The 16595-nt window shown below is 45.1% G+C and overlaps 1 protein-coding gene across 1 annotated transcript in view; it reads left to right on the forward strand.

Annotated features, from left to right (window-relative positions):
- Positions 1-7064: 7064 nt before the first annotated feature.
- Positions 7065-16595, forward strand: part of LOC116577378 (protoheme IX farnesyltransferase, mitochondrial) — a 131937-nt gene continuing 122406 nt past the window's right edge. Inside the window, exons 1-3 of the mRNA XM_032320458.1 lie at positions 7065-7227; positions 11712-11845; positions 13926-14247. Of these exons, the coding sequence (XP_032176349.1) occupies positions 7185-7227; positions 11712-11845; positions 13926-14247 (499 nt within the window). The 5' untranslated portion in view covers positions 7065-7184. The remainder of the gene's footprint in view (positions 7228-11711; positions 11846-13925; positions 14248-16595) is intronic.

Here is a 16595-nt window from a genome sequence, read left to right on the forward strand (position 1 = left end):
GCCACCCAGTTTGTGGTCCTTTGTTATGGAGTCTCTGGGAAATGAATGCAGATTTCTCAAAGACTTTGAACTACAATTACTTTATCTATGACAAGTGGACAATAATTTGGTAGACTAATTAAGAAGTTGAAATGAGATGGGACGAGATACATAAATTCTGGCACATCTAATCTTTTTCTATCCTCTCGACATTTTTTTATACAAAGCTTATACAATTTTTATAAAATAATGAAGTCATTAACTGTGGATTCCCAGGCCCACCCCAAAGACTTTTTGATTCAGCTGCTCCTAGGTAGACCTCCAGACGTGAACTCTCATTAAGTACTGAAAGTGCCATGTAATTTAAGTGGTAGACCTGGTATTACTATTCCTGTTCTATAAATATGGAAACCGAGGTCAAAGGAAATTGAACCCAAGTCAGAAAATGTAAAATCAAGTAGTTTTTTGAGGCTGAACTTCAAGAACTTCAATAGTTTGATGAAATGTGAAACTCCAGGCTGGTATGAAAAACACCAGATAATGAGGGCTCCATAATATATAAAATATGGGAGACGGTCCAGTATTGGATTAAGAACACATGGAATCAGAGAGGTTTAAATTCTGGTCGTGGCACTTACTTCCTAGCTGTGAGAACTTGAGAAAAACTATTTAACCTCTGACAATTTCAAGCTCTTCTCATCTGAAAATGGGAATAACACGTATCAGGGTTCTTGGGGGAAGTGAAGGCAATGCCGTGACCAAGCATTTAACACATGGGAGGTGCTAACTCAATGACATGTTTCTGCAAACATGCATTGATCTTTATTTCAAAAAAGGTCACATCTTCATTTTCTGCTCTTGACTGCCATAAAGGTAAAAATAGAGGGAGAAGGAAAGTCCGTAAGTGAGAATAGTAACTCATTTTAGAAAAGATGTGATGTCCATGCTTTCCTGGTGGCTTATAAATGAATAATTAATTTTTGTGGATAACTTCTTTGGGATTCTTATTAATTTGCCTTTAGCAGGTCTCCTTATATCCTGAAATTCTCTATTTTCATAATATTGACAGGTCACCTAACCAAAATACTAAAGAATCATTTTTAAGAGTTGCTAGTAGCTAATAGAAAATGTTTAAGGATGCTCTCAGTGGGTTATGATTTTCTCAATGAATATTGCCCCGAAGGATTTGTTTCCTGCTATTCTTGAAACGTTTCATTATATTCTTCCACTGGGCCCCAGGATGCCGAGGAGGGGACCAGGAAAGGAAAGCTCTCCTGATGTGGGGAAGCAAGGTAAGTTGACATCATCAAAGGAATCAGGTGCACAGAAAATAACAGGCAAAAGGACAGGAAACGCATCTACACAAAATTGCTTCTTTTATTTTAGTGTCATTCAAACCACTGCGGGTTTTTTTCGAATTAGAAACAGCCACCATATTCAAATTTGTTTTATTTTCTGTTGAACAGGACATGCTTTTTGGATATCTGGCATGATACCAGCTGTTTCTCCACGTCACCTGTCCTCAGCAAGCCGCAATGCCAAGTTGGTCAGCTCCCCTGTCCTGCTCATGAAATTGATCATCCAGAATGCAAAGAACAGGAAACTACACAGTAGCTTAAGCATGACAATATGCTTGTAGCAGTAAGTCTGCAATGGACGTTCCAGACTTGAGGCAGTGGCTCCACAATTTTTTTTTAATATTTTATTTGAGAGAGAGAGAGAGAGAGAGAGACAGAGAGAGCACAAGCAGGGAGGGGAGCAGAGGAAGAAGGAGAAGCAGACTCCCTGCTAAGCAGAGAGCCCAGCTCAACTGGAGGCTTGATCCCAGGACCGTGGGATCATAACCTGAGCCGAAGGCAGACGCTTAACTGACTCAGCCACCCAGGTGCCCCTGGTTCGCTATTTTGCGCAGAAACTGGGCTGTTTCTTCCATGCTGCCTTCTACTGCTTGTCTTCTTGTCCTCAAGCTTGTCACTTCATAGTTGGCAATATAGCTGCCCCAGGGCCGGGAAATATGTCCTTAGTCCTGCTTCCTGAAAATGAAGAGGAACTGCCAAGAAAGCATCTGCCTTGGCATGCCTGGCTTTTCTCAGCAGTAAACAAAATGACTCCTATCTTTCGAGCCAGACTGTGTGATGTGGCCATCTTCAGTAAAACTCTGGGAAATGTGACCAAAAGTACTCAGATTGACTGACTTAAGGCGCTGGGTATCTTGCTTCCCTTCACAGAATTAGAGTGTTATTTAAGAAGGCAGAGGGCCTTGGCAGTGAATAGAATTTCCTAGAGTGTATCTTTCTGCTGCTTTTTTCTTTTTTCCGCCTTCTGGGACTGCACTTTTCCCTTCTGGTATCCCAAAACTCATGTATGGAAGCAGCCCCAGGGAGCTGAGAGGGAAAAGTGCAGCCGGTTGGAGCCGAGGTGTTGGATCTGATGGGCACGATCTTGGACTCAGATCTATCCTGATGTTATCAGTTACCCCGGAGGAACTACTGGCGGGCTGGAGGAACTGATTTGAACTGCTCAAGCTCATGCAAGGCTGATTTGTAAACTCTAAGCTGCACACTTTGAGTGGAACATCTATTCAAGTAAGAACTCGCAGCCATTTCTCTGCCCTGACCCCGAGTCTACCTTGTATTCTGGCCTCAGTGGTGCTGGAGCTGGGAGCTGGGAAGCCACACTCCTGCCGGCTCAGGGGTTGGCTCTGGCAATGAGGGATGGCAGTGCTGCAAGGCTAGGACAGGGAGAGGGGCTCCCTCGTCCTATCTGCCGCGGGACTGCCTCTGGCTCTGCACACCTCACCCCCAGACCTCTCCACTCCGGCAGCAGCTGAGCCTGGGGTGCTTCAAGAACCAGTGTAGTCAGATCCGCGCCCCCAGAGACCAGTGCTGGTCATGCAGGGCTCCTGTTCCTCGAAGTTTCTACATTGCAATAACCCTGACCTCTTCCTATTTTCCCCCAGCTGGAGGTGGTAGCTGCTTCCTGCAGGGGCTGCCTCTGTGACACCAGAGAGATTGCTCTTTATGCTTTTGATTACCTAGTGAACAATTTAGTATGTGCTGATCCTGATGTTAAATTCCCTGTTCAAATAATCAGTGTGACTTCTCTCTCCTGACCAGACCCGACTTGAAGGCGCTGTCATGTTGAGACAGACGGCCGAAGGCAGGGCCCTGAAATACTCCCCGGTTCCCCACACCTGCGATGCCCACTGTAGCAGCAGTTGACCTTTACTAAGCCTCTAAAGGAGGCCAAGGGCAGCTAAAAGCCACTGCTCATGATTACATTAAGGTTCTGGACATACCCATTTATGTGGAAGCTCTAACTCCAGTGAGCCGAGCTAGACCTGGTGGGAACGCATCAGACTCATCCACCCTTCTTCTGGACCCCTTTCCAAGCTGGGGACCTCTCTCAGGCAAGGAACATACCTAGGCCTGTATTGTCACCATACACTCCCAAAAGTCATAGGACCCGAAGAACCATCAAAGGTGATGGGTCGTGGCAGTAGATTCCAAGAGAGGAAAATCAGGAGACCAGAAATCTCAAAAGACTGAATCCGAAGATGTGAAGTCAAACCCAGTATTTTTTTTTTTTTTAAAGATTTTATTTATTTCTTTACTTGACAGAGAAAGAGAGCACGAGCACAAGCAAAGGGAGCAGCAGACAGAGGAAGAGGGAGAAGCAGGCTCCTTGCTCAGCAAGGAGCCTGATGTGGGGCTCTATCCCAGGACCCTAGGATCATGACTCAAGCCAAAGGCAGACACCCAACTGACTGAGCCACTCAGGTGCCCTGAAACCCAATGATTTTAATCTCTGTGACCATCCTTCCAAAAGCTGAGGTCTAAGCAGCACACCTGCTAACATCCACACCTTACGTCATTTTATTAGTAATGTAACTACAGGTAGAGTAAGGGATGAGAGAGATAATATAACAAGACAGAAAAATGCTGGCCTGGATGTCTGTAGAGGAGGTTTCACCACTTAGAGTAAATTAACCTCTCTGGACCTCACTTTCCGAATCTGTGAAATGAAAAGGTTGAGCTCTACGGACGTCTGTGGCCTACCTCTGCAAGTCCCATTAGGCGACATTGTGAAGGACAGGGCTTCTACATGGTGTTTTCCAAAGAAACCTGTGTCCAGCAAAAGTAAGTCTAATGAAACACGGTAGTTTCAAATCAGGAAGTCTGATTCACCTTAGACTAAGTAAAAAATGTCAATACAAACATACTTCAATTCCCCAAACTGTGTGTATGTGTGTTGTAAGGCCAGCATTTCCCAAGTTTTCATGGCATTTCACAAAATGGCTTGAATTCAAAAACAGCAGGTTCAACAAAATTGCAGCAGACTTATACAGAGAGAGAGTGTGAGTGGAGCTGGGGCAGGCAAGAGGATGAGAATTTCAATAACAGAGCCTGATGCGGGGCTGGATCTCATGACCCTGAGATCATGACCTCAGCCGAAATCAAGAGTCAGTTACCCAATGAACTGAGCCACGCAGGTGCCCCTGTGGCAGACTCTTTTAGTTGCTTAACCCAAACTCCATTCCTCACCTCTTCCCCAGATTTAACATTACTTTGATGTGATTTGGGACAGCAAATATGTCAAGATCCCCAGTGATGGGCTGTGACTAGCCCAAGCTAATCACAGCCTCTCTTGCAGCTGTGGGTGGCCAAATCATTGTACAGCCACGGAGCCCTGTTCTTCCCAGCAGTACCTCCGGGCATTGCTTTTCAGGAGGGTATGCTTTGAGACTATCGACCTGGGGTAACTTAATTACAAACATTTAGATAGATGATGGCACTCGACCAATCCCACCAGGATGTATTCATCCTTTAGACCATGTCTCACATGAAGCATTCACTCTGGTTTCTCTCAATAAACTGGGACATCCGGGGGGCTCAGCCAGTTGGGCGTCTGTCTTTGGCTCGGGTCATGATCCCAGGGTCCTGGGATCGAGCCCCCTATCAGGCTCCTTGCTCAGCGGGGAGCCAGCTTCTCCCTCTCCCTCCGCCTGCCACTCCCCCTGCTTGTTCTCCCTCTTCAATAAATACATAAAGTGTTTTTTTGAAAAGATAAATAAATAAATACTTGTACATTAATTTGTGTACTTGATCATACCTTGCCCCCATTTTTGGGAAGGATTTACAATGAAGGAAAAAATCTGTTAGCCAAAGAGGAACACGCCTATTCAACACCTTGTCAATCATAAACCAAAAGCACCTGGGAATTCGTATTTTCTGAGCATATGAAATATGACATTCAGGTTAATCAACCTTCTAGACATAGCTGTGTTGTCAAGTTTAAAAAAAAAAAAAAAAGCTGAACTCCAGTAATTCTCCGTTCTGCGCACATAAAATCACCTGTGGTACTTTAAAAAGAAAATTAGTCTCTTCCTTCCATTCCACACCCCTTCTGATTTAATTGGTCTGTAGGTGGCTTTGGCATCTGTAATTCTGGAAGCCCTCTGGGTGATTCTGACAGACAGCTAAGGTTGAAATACCGTGTTTTATGTATCACAGAGGCTGTGACGCTTCAGGGGGCTCAAGTGAATAAGGCTGTAGGGTATGGTGGAAAGAACAGGTATCCGGGGTTCTGGTCTTGGTTCTGGAACTCGGTAGCTAGGAGGCTGGGTGGATCACAGAAAACTCTGAGCTTCAACCTGTTAATTCATAAAGACTTGCCATGCATATGAACATCAAATGTTTATAAAGGCCCACGATAAAGTATCAGGAGTTTGAAAACGTTCAACACGGTATTTAATGCCATTTTTCTCTTCACGGAGTGCTCTTTTCCACCTCTGCAGGTAAAACCTACTGTCCTCCAGCTGAGTAGAGTTCAGATCTCTGAGACCTTGCCTCCCTGACCCAATCAGAACTGTTATCTCATCTGTATTTCTGCAGTACCTTTTACAAGACCCCATCATGCTGACTGTATTAACCGAACCTCTCCCAGCCCCCACTCCCCTACTGGGAGCTCCCACAGATTCCGGGCCTCTTACTATCCAGAGTCTAGCAATGTTAGCTAAGAAGAACCAAAACGGCTATCACCTTATCCATGAAGACAGAATCGCGCATATAGAATGCAATTCCCTGGGGCGCCTGGGTGGCTCAGTGGGTTAAAGCCTCTGTCTTAGGCTCAGGTCATGATCCCAGAGTCCTGGGATCAAGCCCCGCATAGGGTTGTCTGCTCAGCAAGGAGCCTGCTTCCCTTCCCCTCTCTCTGCCTGCTTCTCTGCCTGCTTGTGATTACGATCTGTCAAATAAATAAATAAAATCTTTAAAAAAAAAAGAATGCAATTCCCTATTTCTCTCTTTTCCTTTTTTCTTCAGTGTCCTTTTACCTGTGAAACGCCTACCTTTAAAAAAAAAAAAAAAGAGGAAAGAAAGGCTTCTGAGACCTGCTCTCGTGGTCACAACGCTAATGATCGTTTATTAGAGCCTATACATAGCAGGTGCCTGGCTACCATTAGAAAGACATTATTTAATTCTCCCCACCCATCTTCTAAAACAGATGTTATCACCCCCGTGGTACAGCTAGATAATGAAGTTCGGGGGGCTTACGGAATTTGCTCAAACAGGTCCCAAGGCCAGAGGTGAAGGGAGGACTCGACTACGACCCTCTCACCAGACCCCGAAACCGACCTCCACACGCACCTGCTACATCCTGAGATACTCTTGATGATTCCACACCCCGGGGAGGGGGCTCGGGGACAAGAAACCCCGAGTCTACCGGTCCTCCCACTTGACAGCCAACAGAGTAAAACTGCCACTGATCAGACGGGAGGGAGGAGGCAGAGTCCCAAGACCCGCTTTCTCTCAACGATCCCGTGTGCAAGAAGCATCCCAAACGTGACTTGAAATGGCAGCGCGCGGGGACCGCAGTCCAGCCCTGCCCCGAAAACCTCTGGGAACGGAGGCGCGGCCGACGTCCGCGCGCGCGGCCTCTTTTCCGGGAGACTTGGCCACACCGTGCTCTTCGCGATTCTCGAGGGAATCTCAGGCCTCCGACCTCCAGCCCGGCACTCTCCCGCCCGCCCAGGGGCGAACACCGCCAGCCACAGCCCTTTCCTTCCGCGTCTCGCCCTCCGGAAGTGACGTACAGGAAGCGGCCCCGTTCCCACGGGGGGCGGGGAAGGAAGATGGCGGCCCCCAGCAGCCGGTGAGGAGAGAGGAGGACACGGGCTTCCCGGGGAGCGGCCGGACTGTTCCGTTATGGCCGCATCCCCGCACACTCTTTCCTCACGCCTCCTGACAGGTACGGCACCCGTCCTTGGGCACGACTTTGGGAAAATTCTCATCTTGTGGCCACGTGCAACGCCGTGGTTCCGGCTGGCTGCAACCTTGGGAGCCCTTGACGAGGTCGGCTGGGCTCCGGTTGGGGGGAAGTGACCTCTGGAGCAGCCTGAAGTGAAGACACTGTGGCGCTAGGGACTAGTCTTGCACTGTGGTCCCGGTGGTCCTCACCGCCTCCGTCCCCTTCCCCCGGAGGGGTGGTGTCCGGGGCTGCTTTCGGTTTTCCGAGTGGAGGCTGGTGGAGAGGATGGAATAGAACCTCGGGGTCCCCACGAGTCACTTGGTTTGTCAGAGTCTCAGTTCCTCGTTACAGGTATAAGTTACTTGTACGCTCCCTTGTAAGGACTGGCGAGCGCTTTGCCCTCACTCAGAAGCCTTGTTCCAATACAGCGGGGTTGTGCTGACAAGGATGATGTTGTCACGATAAAGATAAAATGATACAGAGGATGACAACTGTAGATAGTGGGCTACAGTTACCCTCTCAGACTTTTGGGTTTCTACCATGAGCGTGGGCCTTGGTACCATCCTCGCACTTGAAGGACCTGTAACGACCACATGTTCAGTATGGTAGGTGCTTCTGTGACTTGGTCTCAGCTGAAGTGGCACCTTTTCAGAGATGCTTACCCTGACCACCCTATTTAAGGTAGAGCCCCTCTTTTCTCTCATCACTCTTATTTCTTTCCCCAGGATTAGCATAGTCTGTAATTTTTTTTTTTTTTAAGATTTTATTTCTTAGAGCATGATGGGGTGGGGAGGGAGCAGAGGGAGAGAGAGAAGCAGGCTCCCCGCTGAGCAGGGATTTCCCCAAGTGGGGCTCCATCCCAGGACCCCAGAACTCATGACCCGAGCTACCTAGGTGCCATTGTAATTGTTTATTTATATATAGGTTTATTATGTGTTTTTCCCAACTAGAATGTAAAACCCTGTGAAGGTTAGGGTCAGTTCCTCTCGGGCTGGTCTCTGTGCCCCCACGGCCCAAAACAGTACCTGGTTTATACTGTCGACTCTCAGTAATTGTCCATTAATCGTATTTGTCCATTCATTAGAGTGATTAATTAAAGAAATGTTAAAGAGGAGGTTGGGGATTGTTTTTATGATAGTAAAGTAGTTTTTATGATAAGTGGCTGTGTGAGGAATGTGTTGCTTCTGGTCTGTGTTGGACATGGGTAGGAGATGCCAGGGACTCCTCTTTGGTCAAATACCGTTTTTTTCTTTCTTTCTTTCTTTTTTTTTTTTTTTTTAAGATTTTATTTATTTATTTGACAGGCAGAGATCACAAATAGGCAGAGAGGCAGGGAGAGAGAGAAGGAGGAAGCAGGCTCCCTGCTAGGCAGAGAGCCCAATGCGGGGCTCAATCCCAGAACCCTGAGATCATGACCTAAGCCGAAAGCAGAGGCTTAAACCCACTGAGCCATGAAGGCGCCCCTCAAATCTGGGTTTTAGGCCTCACCTACCACACGCTGTTGGCAGCACAGAGTACTGTTGATCACAGTGACTCTGAAACTCCTTTCTTCCTTTTCTCTTATCATGTTGTTATTTTATGGGCCTGTTTTGGCTGTGTAATCTCATGCCGTATCATTTGTGTTTTCTGGAATTGAGTTTACTCATCTATAAAATGAGGCAGTTGAACGAGATGATCTCAAAGGTCCTTTCTGGTTCAAAAAGAGGGGAGGAGAGTGGGAAGCGGGAGGGAGTAGAGATGAAACAAGAATGGCCATGGTTTTAATAATTGTTGAAGTTGGGTCTGAAATTTTTCATAATGAAAAGTTTTTTTTTTAAAAAAGGTCTGTGATTCCTTTTTCTGTCATCCCTGACTGTGAGTGTGCTTTGATCATGACCCTAGGCGCTGATTCTCAGAGAGCTCATCTTTGCTTAGCGCTTGAATTGTTACCTCTATTGGGAGGTTTTCCGGTGTGCATTCCTCTGCCTTTCAGTCCTGTACTTGTAGCTTCTTAGAAGAATAGTCTCACTTCACTGCTCAGAGTTCCCCAGTTCTAGTAAGTTGGCTGTACATGGTTTGGTGCTACATCAGTCTTTTTCAATGCTCGCACGAAGCTTCCTGAAACCATGAACACAGCTTCCCCAAAAATCTGCTAGTAAGTGGCCTGTACAAACTGCTAGGATCCACTTGAAATATCATTACAGGAATCTGATATGGAAGCACCATGGCGGGAAGGGGTGGCAGAAAGGCAATGTGTGACTGTATCAGGTATCTAGCGGTTGTGCTGCTTTTGCTTCTAAAAATTCAAAGTATGTTATCGCCATTAAGAGAAATTCAGGATCTACAGTTACATGTCTGTGCACCACATTTACAAAGCTCTACCATTGTGACTCAGTGTGGTGTTGAATGGTAGATATGGTCACGTTTCCAGATTTTTAATGTTAGCTCTTTAAGCTCTGGGTATCTTCAAACCTGCATTTGTTTACACAGAGCTGAAATGTCTTTCAGTTTCTAAGCACTGATTCATGGAAATGGAGCATGTTTTGACTGAATGAAGTGTTTTCATCATTTAAAAGTGCAGTTTCCAGCTGTTTTTTTTTTTTTTTCCTTAACTACTATTCTCTAAAATCTCATTTTGACCCACTTAACCTTGAGAGTTATTTTCCAATGTGGTTCTGCCCTCCCAGCAACTTGTATTTCTCATTGGACCAAATGACCTTGGAACTGGTTTTGAAATTAAGGCCCAAATAATAAAACGCTGATGTTTTTGATATAATCTCTTATCTATATATTTTTATTTTATTTATTTGAGAGAAAAAGAGAGTACACGCATGCACATGAGCAGGGGAAGGGGCAGAAAGAGAGGGAGAGGGAGAAGCCGGTCCCCCACTGGGTAGGTAGCCTGAAGGATTTTGGGGGGCTTGATCCCAGGACCCCGGGATCATGACCTGAGCCAAAGGTAGATCCTTAACCAACTGAGCCACCCAGCTACCCCCCCCACATGATCTTGTATTATTAAAATCCTGTCTTCCCAAAGAATAATGTCAAGACAAAAGAAGAAAATTGTACACTGTCAAACAAAGCAAGCAAACCCTTGGATATCAATTTATTTGAAAGGAAATTTCAGAGGACTGATTTCAATGCTATTGTTCCTACCTGTATGCATGTACAGGCAATGCATATTCATATATATGGAAAATAAGCATTTCCTAATTAACTGAAGTTGGAGAGTATGACTCCAGTGAGGAAGTGAGTTTCCTCTGGTCTAAGATAATCGCCATGTATCCAGAGGGGCAGTGATCCTTCCGAGTAAATTACATAGAAAATCCAGTCATCAAACATGATCTCGCTGTTGTAGAGAAAGTGCTCTGCCAGCTGTTGTAGCAGAGGTGAGGAAAGGAGAATCCTTGCCATCAAGTACCCAAAACTATGGTGATGGAAACAGTTGACAAGAAGAAGTGCCATAAAAAAGGTAGAGTGGTTGAAAAGAGACTTTGGAAATTTGACAGGTAGAGAGTGGAGGCAAGGCACAGCCAGCCAGAGAAGCATCAACAAAGAGGAGCAAATTGTGAAATGTGTGGTGTGCTGAGTGGAGAGTGATAGTTATAGGTACATAGGTACATAGTTATACTATGTATACGACTATGTACATAGTTGTACATAGGTACATAGTTACAGGTACATGTGCGGGTGAGTAATGTCTATCCTGGGTTTCCCACAGAAGACCCACCAATCACAACCGGTCCTTGTGGAGGTACTGGGAGAACAGTCGGAAGCAGGCATGATGACCCTGGAAATGAGTCAAAGCTTAGAAATTACCCCCATAATTGCATTTCCCTGGGACAGTATGCAGTGGGACATGATTGTCTTAAAGTGGCTAGACACAGCAAGAGGAGAGGCATGAAGGTGGCGGAGAATGAGAAAGACTTGGGGTCATGGAAGCCACAGGACCATCACCTACATGGCCTGACACAGAAGCATTGGGTTGTCACATTTGAGAGGTTTGGTTTGATTAAAAGCCAGATTCAGCTCTATAGGCTTCTTCCTGTCTAGATTGATAGACCCAAACTTCACTGAGGATGCTTTCCCCTCCCTTTTGGTTAGTTGTCTTACCCAGCATGGCCCCAGCATTCATCTGAAATGTATTTTCCAGTTTACTGTCACTTACTGAGAAAACCTATGTTTCTCATTTTCCGCTATCTTTGGAAGTGATTGAACTGATTGTTTTATATTTTTCTCAAAAAGATCTACAGTGTGGTCATTTCAGCATTTCATATAATAAAAGCATAATGATCCCAAAATGAAAAATTGCCCCATCCCTGCGGAAGAATTCCTCTTAGTGAATTGAGCTAATACATGGTGGTGACTTCATGAATCCGATCAGAGGTCTGACCCATCGCACGTGCTTACAGTGGTGGCTGGCTTTGCTCCTGGGTAGGCGCAGTCAGCATTTGGTGAGAAGCACTAAGCCTGTGAACCTTGTCTTCCCCTTCTCTCTATTACAGGTCGGGTAGGAGGATGTGTCCGGTATCTAGAGAGAAGAGCGATGCAGGAGTCCCCTCACACATTCGTGCATCTTTTCAGGAGCGTCAGTAAGCAGTGGATTACATTTCAGCACTTGACCTTCCTCAGGCGCATGGTATGTTCGGAAGACCATTCCCTCTCTGCCGCTGTCTGCCTTTCCTTTCCTTGTGTGAGGGAATTTGAAAAATAACTGTGAAAAGAAGAGTTGTAAGAAGTACCGCTTGGAAAAGACTTTTATTTCGTGTCCTCTTGAGTTTATCCAAAACTTTAATTCCTTGTTTTGATTATCCTTAACTGAAACCAGAGTCGTCCTGGCATTGGAGGTTAAAAGTATGATCTTGAACTTACTGATTAAGTTTGGAGAAAGATTGAAAACTTCTGGCATATTTCACCTAGGAGAAAATTAGGAAAAGCTGAACCATTATCATACATCTCTTTAAATTCTTTAAAGTTCTGTGACTATATCAATGATACAGAAATAATTTAACAGGTTGACCTTCCTGTTTTCCTACATCAGCAGTGCATCTGAAAGTCTTTTAAATGCATGCACCTCTGAGTAGACTCAAGCAAGTTGAGATTTTAGAATTTGCTAGGTATTTTATAGTGGGCATTACTCCTACGTCCTGGGCCTCTAGGTTGGCTTCATGATCCTGTGGGCGACGTGGTAGCTTATTCTTAATTACCAGTGAGGATATTTGCCATTAAATAGAAAAGTATAGAATGGAGAAATATTAACTAAAAACTCAAAATTGATGCAAGCATGAACAGTTAGCAAGTTCATAATCTCAAATCTGATTTGATGCTTCTCTTTTTTAACTTAGAATGCCTACTCTAATGTAAAAAATATAAAATTAACTTAAAATCTTAATGAAGCTCATCATTTTTTTTTTAAGATTTTATTTATTTATTTGATAGGCAGAGAGGGAGGCAGAGAGAGAGCAAGGGATGCAGGCTCCCCACTGAGCAGAGAGCCCGATGTGGGGCTCGATCCCAGGACCCTGGGATCATGACTGGAGCTGAAGGTAGAGGCTTTTACCCACTGAGCCACCCAGGTACCCCTGAAGCTCATTATTTTGATAAGGGATTTACATTTCCAGGAAATGTTCAGATTTCTTAAGTTGGGGATCAAGGATAGTTAGTATTTAGAAGAGAAACTCAAGGATGTATAATGCCTACCTTATGTACGCAGAATTCTGGGCTCCTTCATGAGTTCTTAATTCCTTTCTAGGACTAGTGCATATAATTTCAAGTCTTTGTGATATAACAAAAAAGTCTCTTAAGTGGTTATCAGAGTAGGTGGCTCCAAGAACCAGGGCCACTTACAACTAACTGGTTGTTGACTCTTTTTTTTTTTTTGACAGAGATCACAGAGTAGGCGGAGAGGCAGGCAGAGAGAGAGGAGGAAGAAGCAGGCTCCCCGCTGAGCAGAGAGCCCCATGTGGGGCTCGATCCTAGGACCCTGGGATCATGACCTGAGCTGAAGGCAGAGACTTTAACCCACTGAGCCACCCAGGCGCCCCTGGTTGTTGACTCTGTTGCTTTATTTCTGAGCCTTGGTTTTCTCTTCTATAAGTTAAAGAAGGAGATACTGATAATGATCCGGCTTCCTAATTAGACTTTTTAAGAAGCACAGATAAGATATATACTTTATAGACTATGAAGACCATATTATGTAAAACTACACAGTGCCTCACTAGGTTAGTAATAGTTACTGCTTCTTGCTGGCAAACCATAGAGGCTGTCAGACGGTAAAGCTCACGTTCTTTCCACAGACACAGTGCTTTCCCGTCACTGAGCCCTAAAGTGTTCCCTACTGCCGTGCCCTTCTCTGCACTATTTGCCTAGAAGCGTGGAAAGTCACCAGGTTGACTTGGGAGAACTTCCTTTTTTTCCACTGTATTTCGTATCTTTTTGGGGATCGTGTTGAAGGGAATACGAAATTTATTTTTCTTTCAAGGAACTTATATGTCCAGGATTTTCTAAACCATAGAATTAAGAACCATCTTAGGTTCACTGTACCTCTTAGTGTAGTTGTTTCCATTTAACAAACATTCAAATATTTGTTAATTCAGCACATATTTACAAAGGTATAGGGGATCCACTATTGTAACAGACTGATGGGAGGCGTAGCTCAACAATGATATAAGAGCATTTGGGGCCTTGGGTTTATAGTAACATGTACTTTCCTTATTTAGTATGTCACACAACTGAACAGAAGCCTCAACCAGCAAGTAAAACGGAAGCTAGAACCTGTGGCATCTCCTTTCCTTGAGAAAACACCTTTGGGTCAGGCCAAAGCAGAAATCTGTGAAATGAGACCTCTTCCGCCCCCCAGCCTACCTTTATCCAGAAAGTCAGGTGAAAAAGAATTGCTCGAACTGGAATCGGCCCCCATAGTTGAAGGCTCGCTAGATGTGGAGACAGAGACAAAGGATGAAAAGCACTGGAAAGAGATGAAGTTGAATCTGGACGATTTGCCAGGAATTTTGGCGCGGCTGTCCAAAATCAAACTCACAGGTACCTTGTTTTTCTACGGCAGTCAGGTTCTTACTCGAAACTTAATTTTTAGTTAAACGAAATGCTGATTTTATTACTGCACCAAAAGGAATATCTTGAGACTACCCGTCTTCATTAGTATTTTTTAATTTCTCTTCGATTTCCTTGGGATTCAAAATCAGCTTTTCCAAATTCTGTTTACACAGAACTGTAAATAGTTTTGAAGTAAACACATTGTACTAAAACTAGTCTTTTTTATTTGCAGTTAAAGTGGAGTGCCTATCCTGCTTATTTACTTGTCTTTTGTGTTCTTGTGCCTACTCTCCTTTAAAGATGGCAGTGGGGTAATGAGTTGTGTTTTGAGTTCTGAAAACAAAGAGGCCTGCACGCCTGTGGCCCCTGGGACTCCGAGCACTCTGCTGGGTTTTGCTTCTCGTAGGGCCTCTGGGATGGTCCCAGGCATGCCGAGACTAGAGTGTATCTCTGGAACCAGATCGTGTGGCCTCAGGTCAGTGAACTGTACCAAATTTTATTGTACGCATTGGGTATTAAGCCGTAACAATGTCATTCGGTTGTCTTTGCATCTGTGAGTCAGGCAAAGCTTTATGGTCATCAGCCTGTCTCAGAGCTAAACTTAGAAGTAGCTTTTTCTGGGCTAACTGTGTTCAGAAGGTACGTCCTGGGACATTCTGCAGCTTGAGGACCCTGCCTCTCTTTTTCTTGTTGGACGAGAATAGGGAGAAGAAATACAGAGGGGGAATAAAAAGCTAAACCAGGTACTCTTTGAGGAAAGAAGTGGAAAGCAGTGTCACTGAGTCAACATGGCGAAATGAACAGATGAGACAGAGAGGCTTTGGAGAGTAGAGAAGACCAGGGAAAGAGTGGTGTGTGTTTGTTTTTCCAGACAGTTGAGCCTTGAGGTATATCAGGTAACTTCTTTCCTCAGGGACCAAAGCCACTTAAAATCTTTTTTTTTTTGTGGGAGTCGGGGATGGAAAACAGGCATAGAAAGTTTGCCAGATAGAAGAACATAGTAGGACTTACCTTGTGTAACTCCAGAACAGTAAGGCTAATTCCAGGTGCCATCCTTGAAAACAGGCCTCCGTGCTTTATGGCAGCCGAGGAAGGAATCACCACCTTTCGATGAAAAGTTATCTTTTGTCATTTATACAAATGGCATGTGATGTTGCTGCCATGGTAAGAATGACTACAGATGTCGTTATCGTAAGGATGTCACCCAAAAAATGAGTCCCTCAGTCTGAAGGCAGCAGAAGTGATCTACATCGACAGCAGGAGCCTCTTGCTTTGTGTGCACATCATGGAACGTGTGCTCAGGTCCGCATCCCGCTCTCGCTCCGCAGACGGCTTCTCCCTCACCACCCCATTCCTGGCGGTGATACCAGCATTCTTTGCTTCTCCCAGATGTGGGAGACCTTAGCCTCATTCTTTATTCTTGGCTCTCCAGTCTCCCTTCATCTCTAGTCCAACATCCCGCTGTTAGCATTGGTGTCCCTTATAACGCCCGTGAGATGACTCATCCCCGTTACTGAAGCTGCCGTCCTAGCTCAGGTCCAAAATATAGGCGACCTCTGGTCACTGCAGCCGGTTGTCTCCAACTCTTTCCTGCTGGACCAACTTCCCTAAAACATTGCTTTCACATATTCCTTACCTACTCAAGAGTCTGCTGTCCTTTTGTTTTGCTTCCTGACACAACTCTACCTGGCTTTAGAGAAAAGCTGTGATCTGGAATGATCAAACTCTTCCCCATAAACAGACTCCTCCTCCCATCCCAACCTTGTCAGTTAGGCTAGGCCTTCCACCCACCATACCCATTCCTCCTGCCTCCATGAGAGACCGGTCTGCCCCTCTTATATCCATTCAAGGCTTCTCCGTTAAGCCTTCTCTTGTCTGCTCTTGGCCCGACTCTTCTTCTCAAAACTTGGAATCTGACTTTGAGGCCCGGCACACTTGAGTTCAGATCCTGGCTAGGACATTTACGAGTCAAGCGAGCCTTTGGGCATTTTCTCAGCCTTGTTGAGACAATTCTCTCACCTATAGAATAGGAACAATGATAAATCCTCGAAGCGTTAAATCACATAATGCGTTCAAAGTACCCAACAGCAGGCCTGACACAAGGAGCACCTCAAAGGTTAGTTTCCAAATAATTACAGGTAAACCGTATGCTTGTCTATGTAATGTATATTCCCTAAGTTGTTCGAGGCCAAAAATCTTGCCATCTCTGTGTTGAGTACTGAGGTCTCTGAGTCCAAGTGCTTCTCACTTGGAAGGACTTCCCGTTAGAGGGAACATGAGAAATTGAAGTCGTCCAGAGTAGGACAACTGCAAGGAAGAGGGGATATGGAAACCTT

Source organism: Mustela erminea, chromosome 18 (genome assembly GCF_009829155.1).
Source record: "Mustela erminea isolate mMusErm1 chromosome 18, mMusErm1.Pri, whole genome shotgun sequence".
In the NCBI taxonomy this organism is placed as follows: Eukaryota; Metazoa; Chordata; class Mammalia; order Carnivora; family Mustelidae; genus Mustela; species Mustela erminea.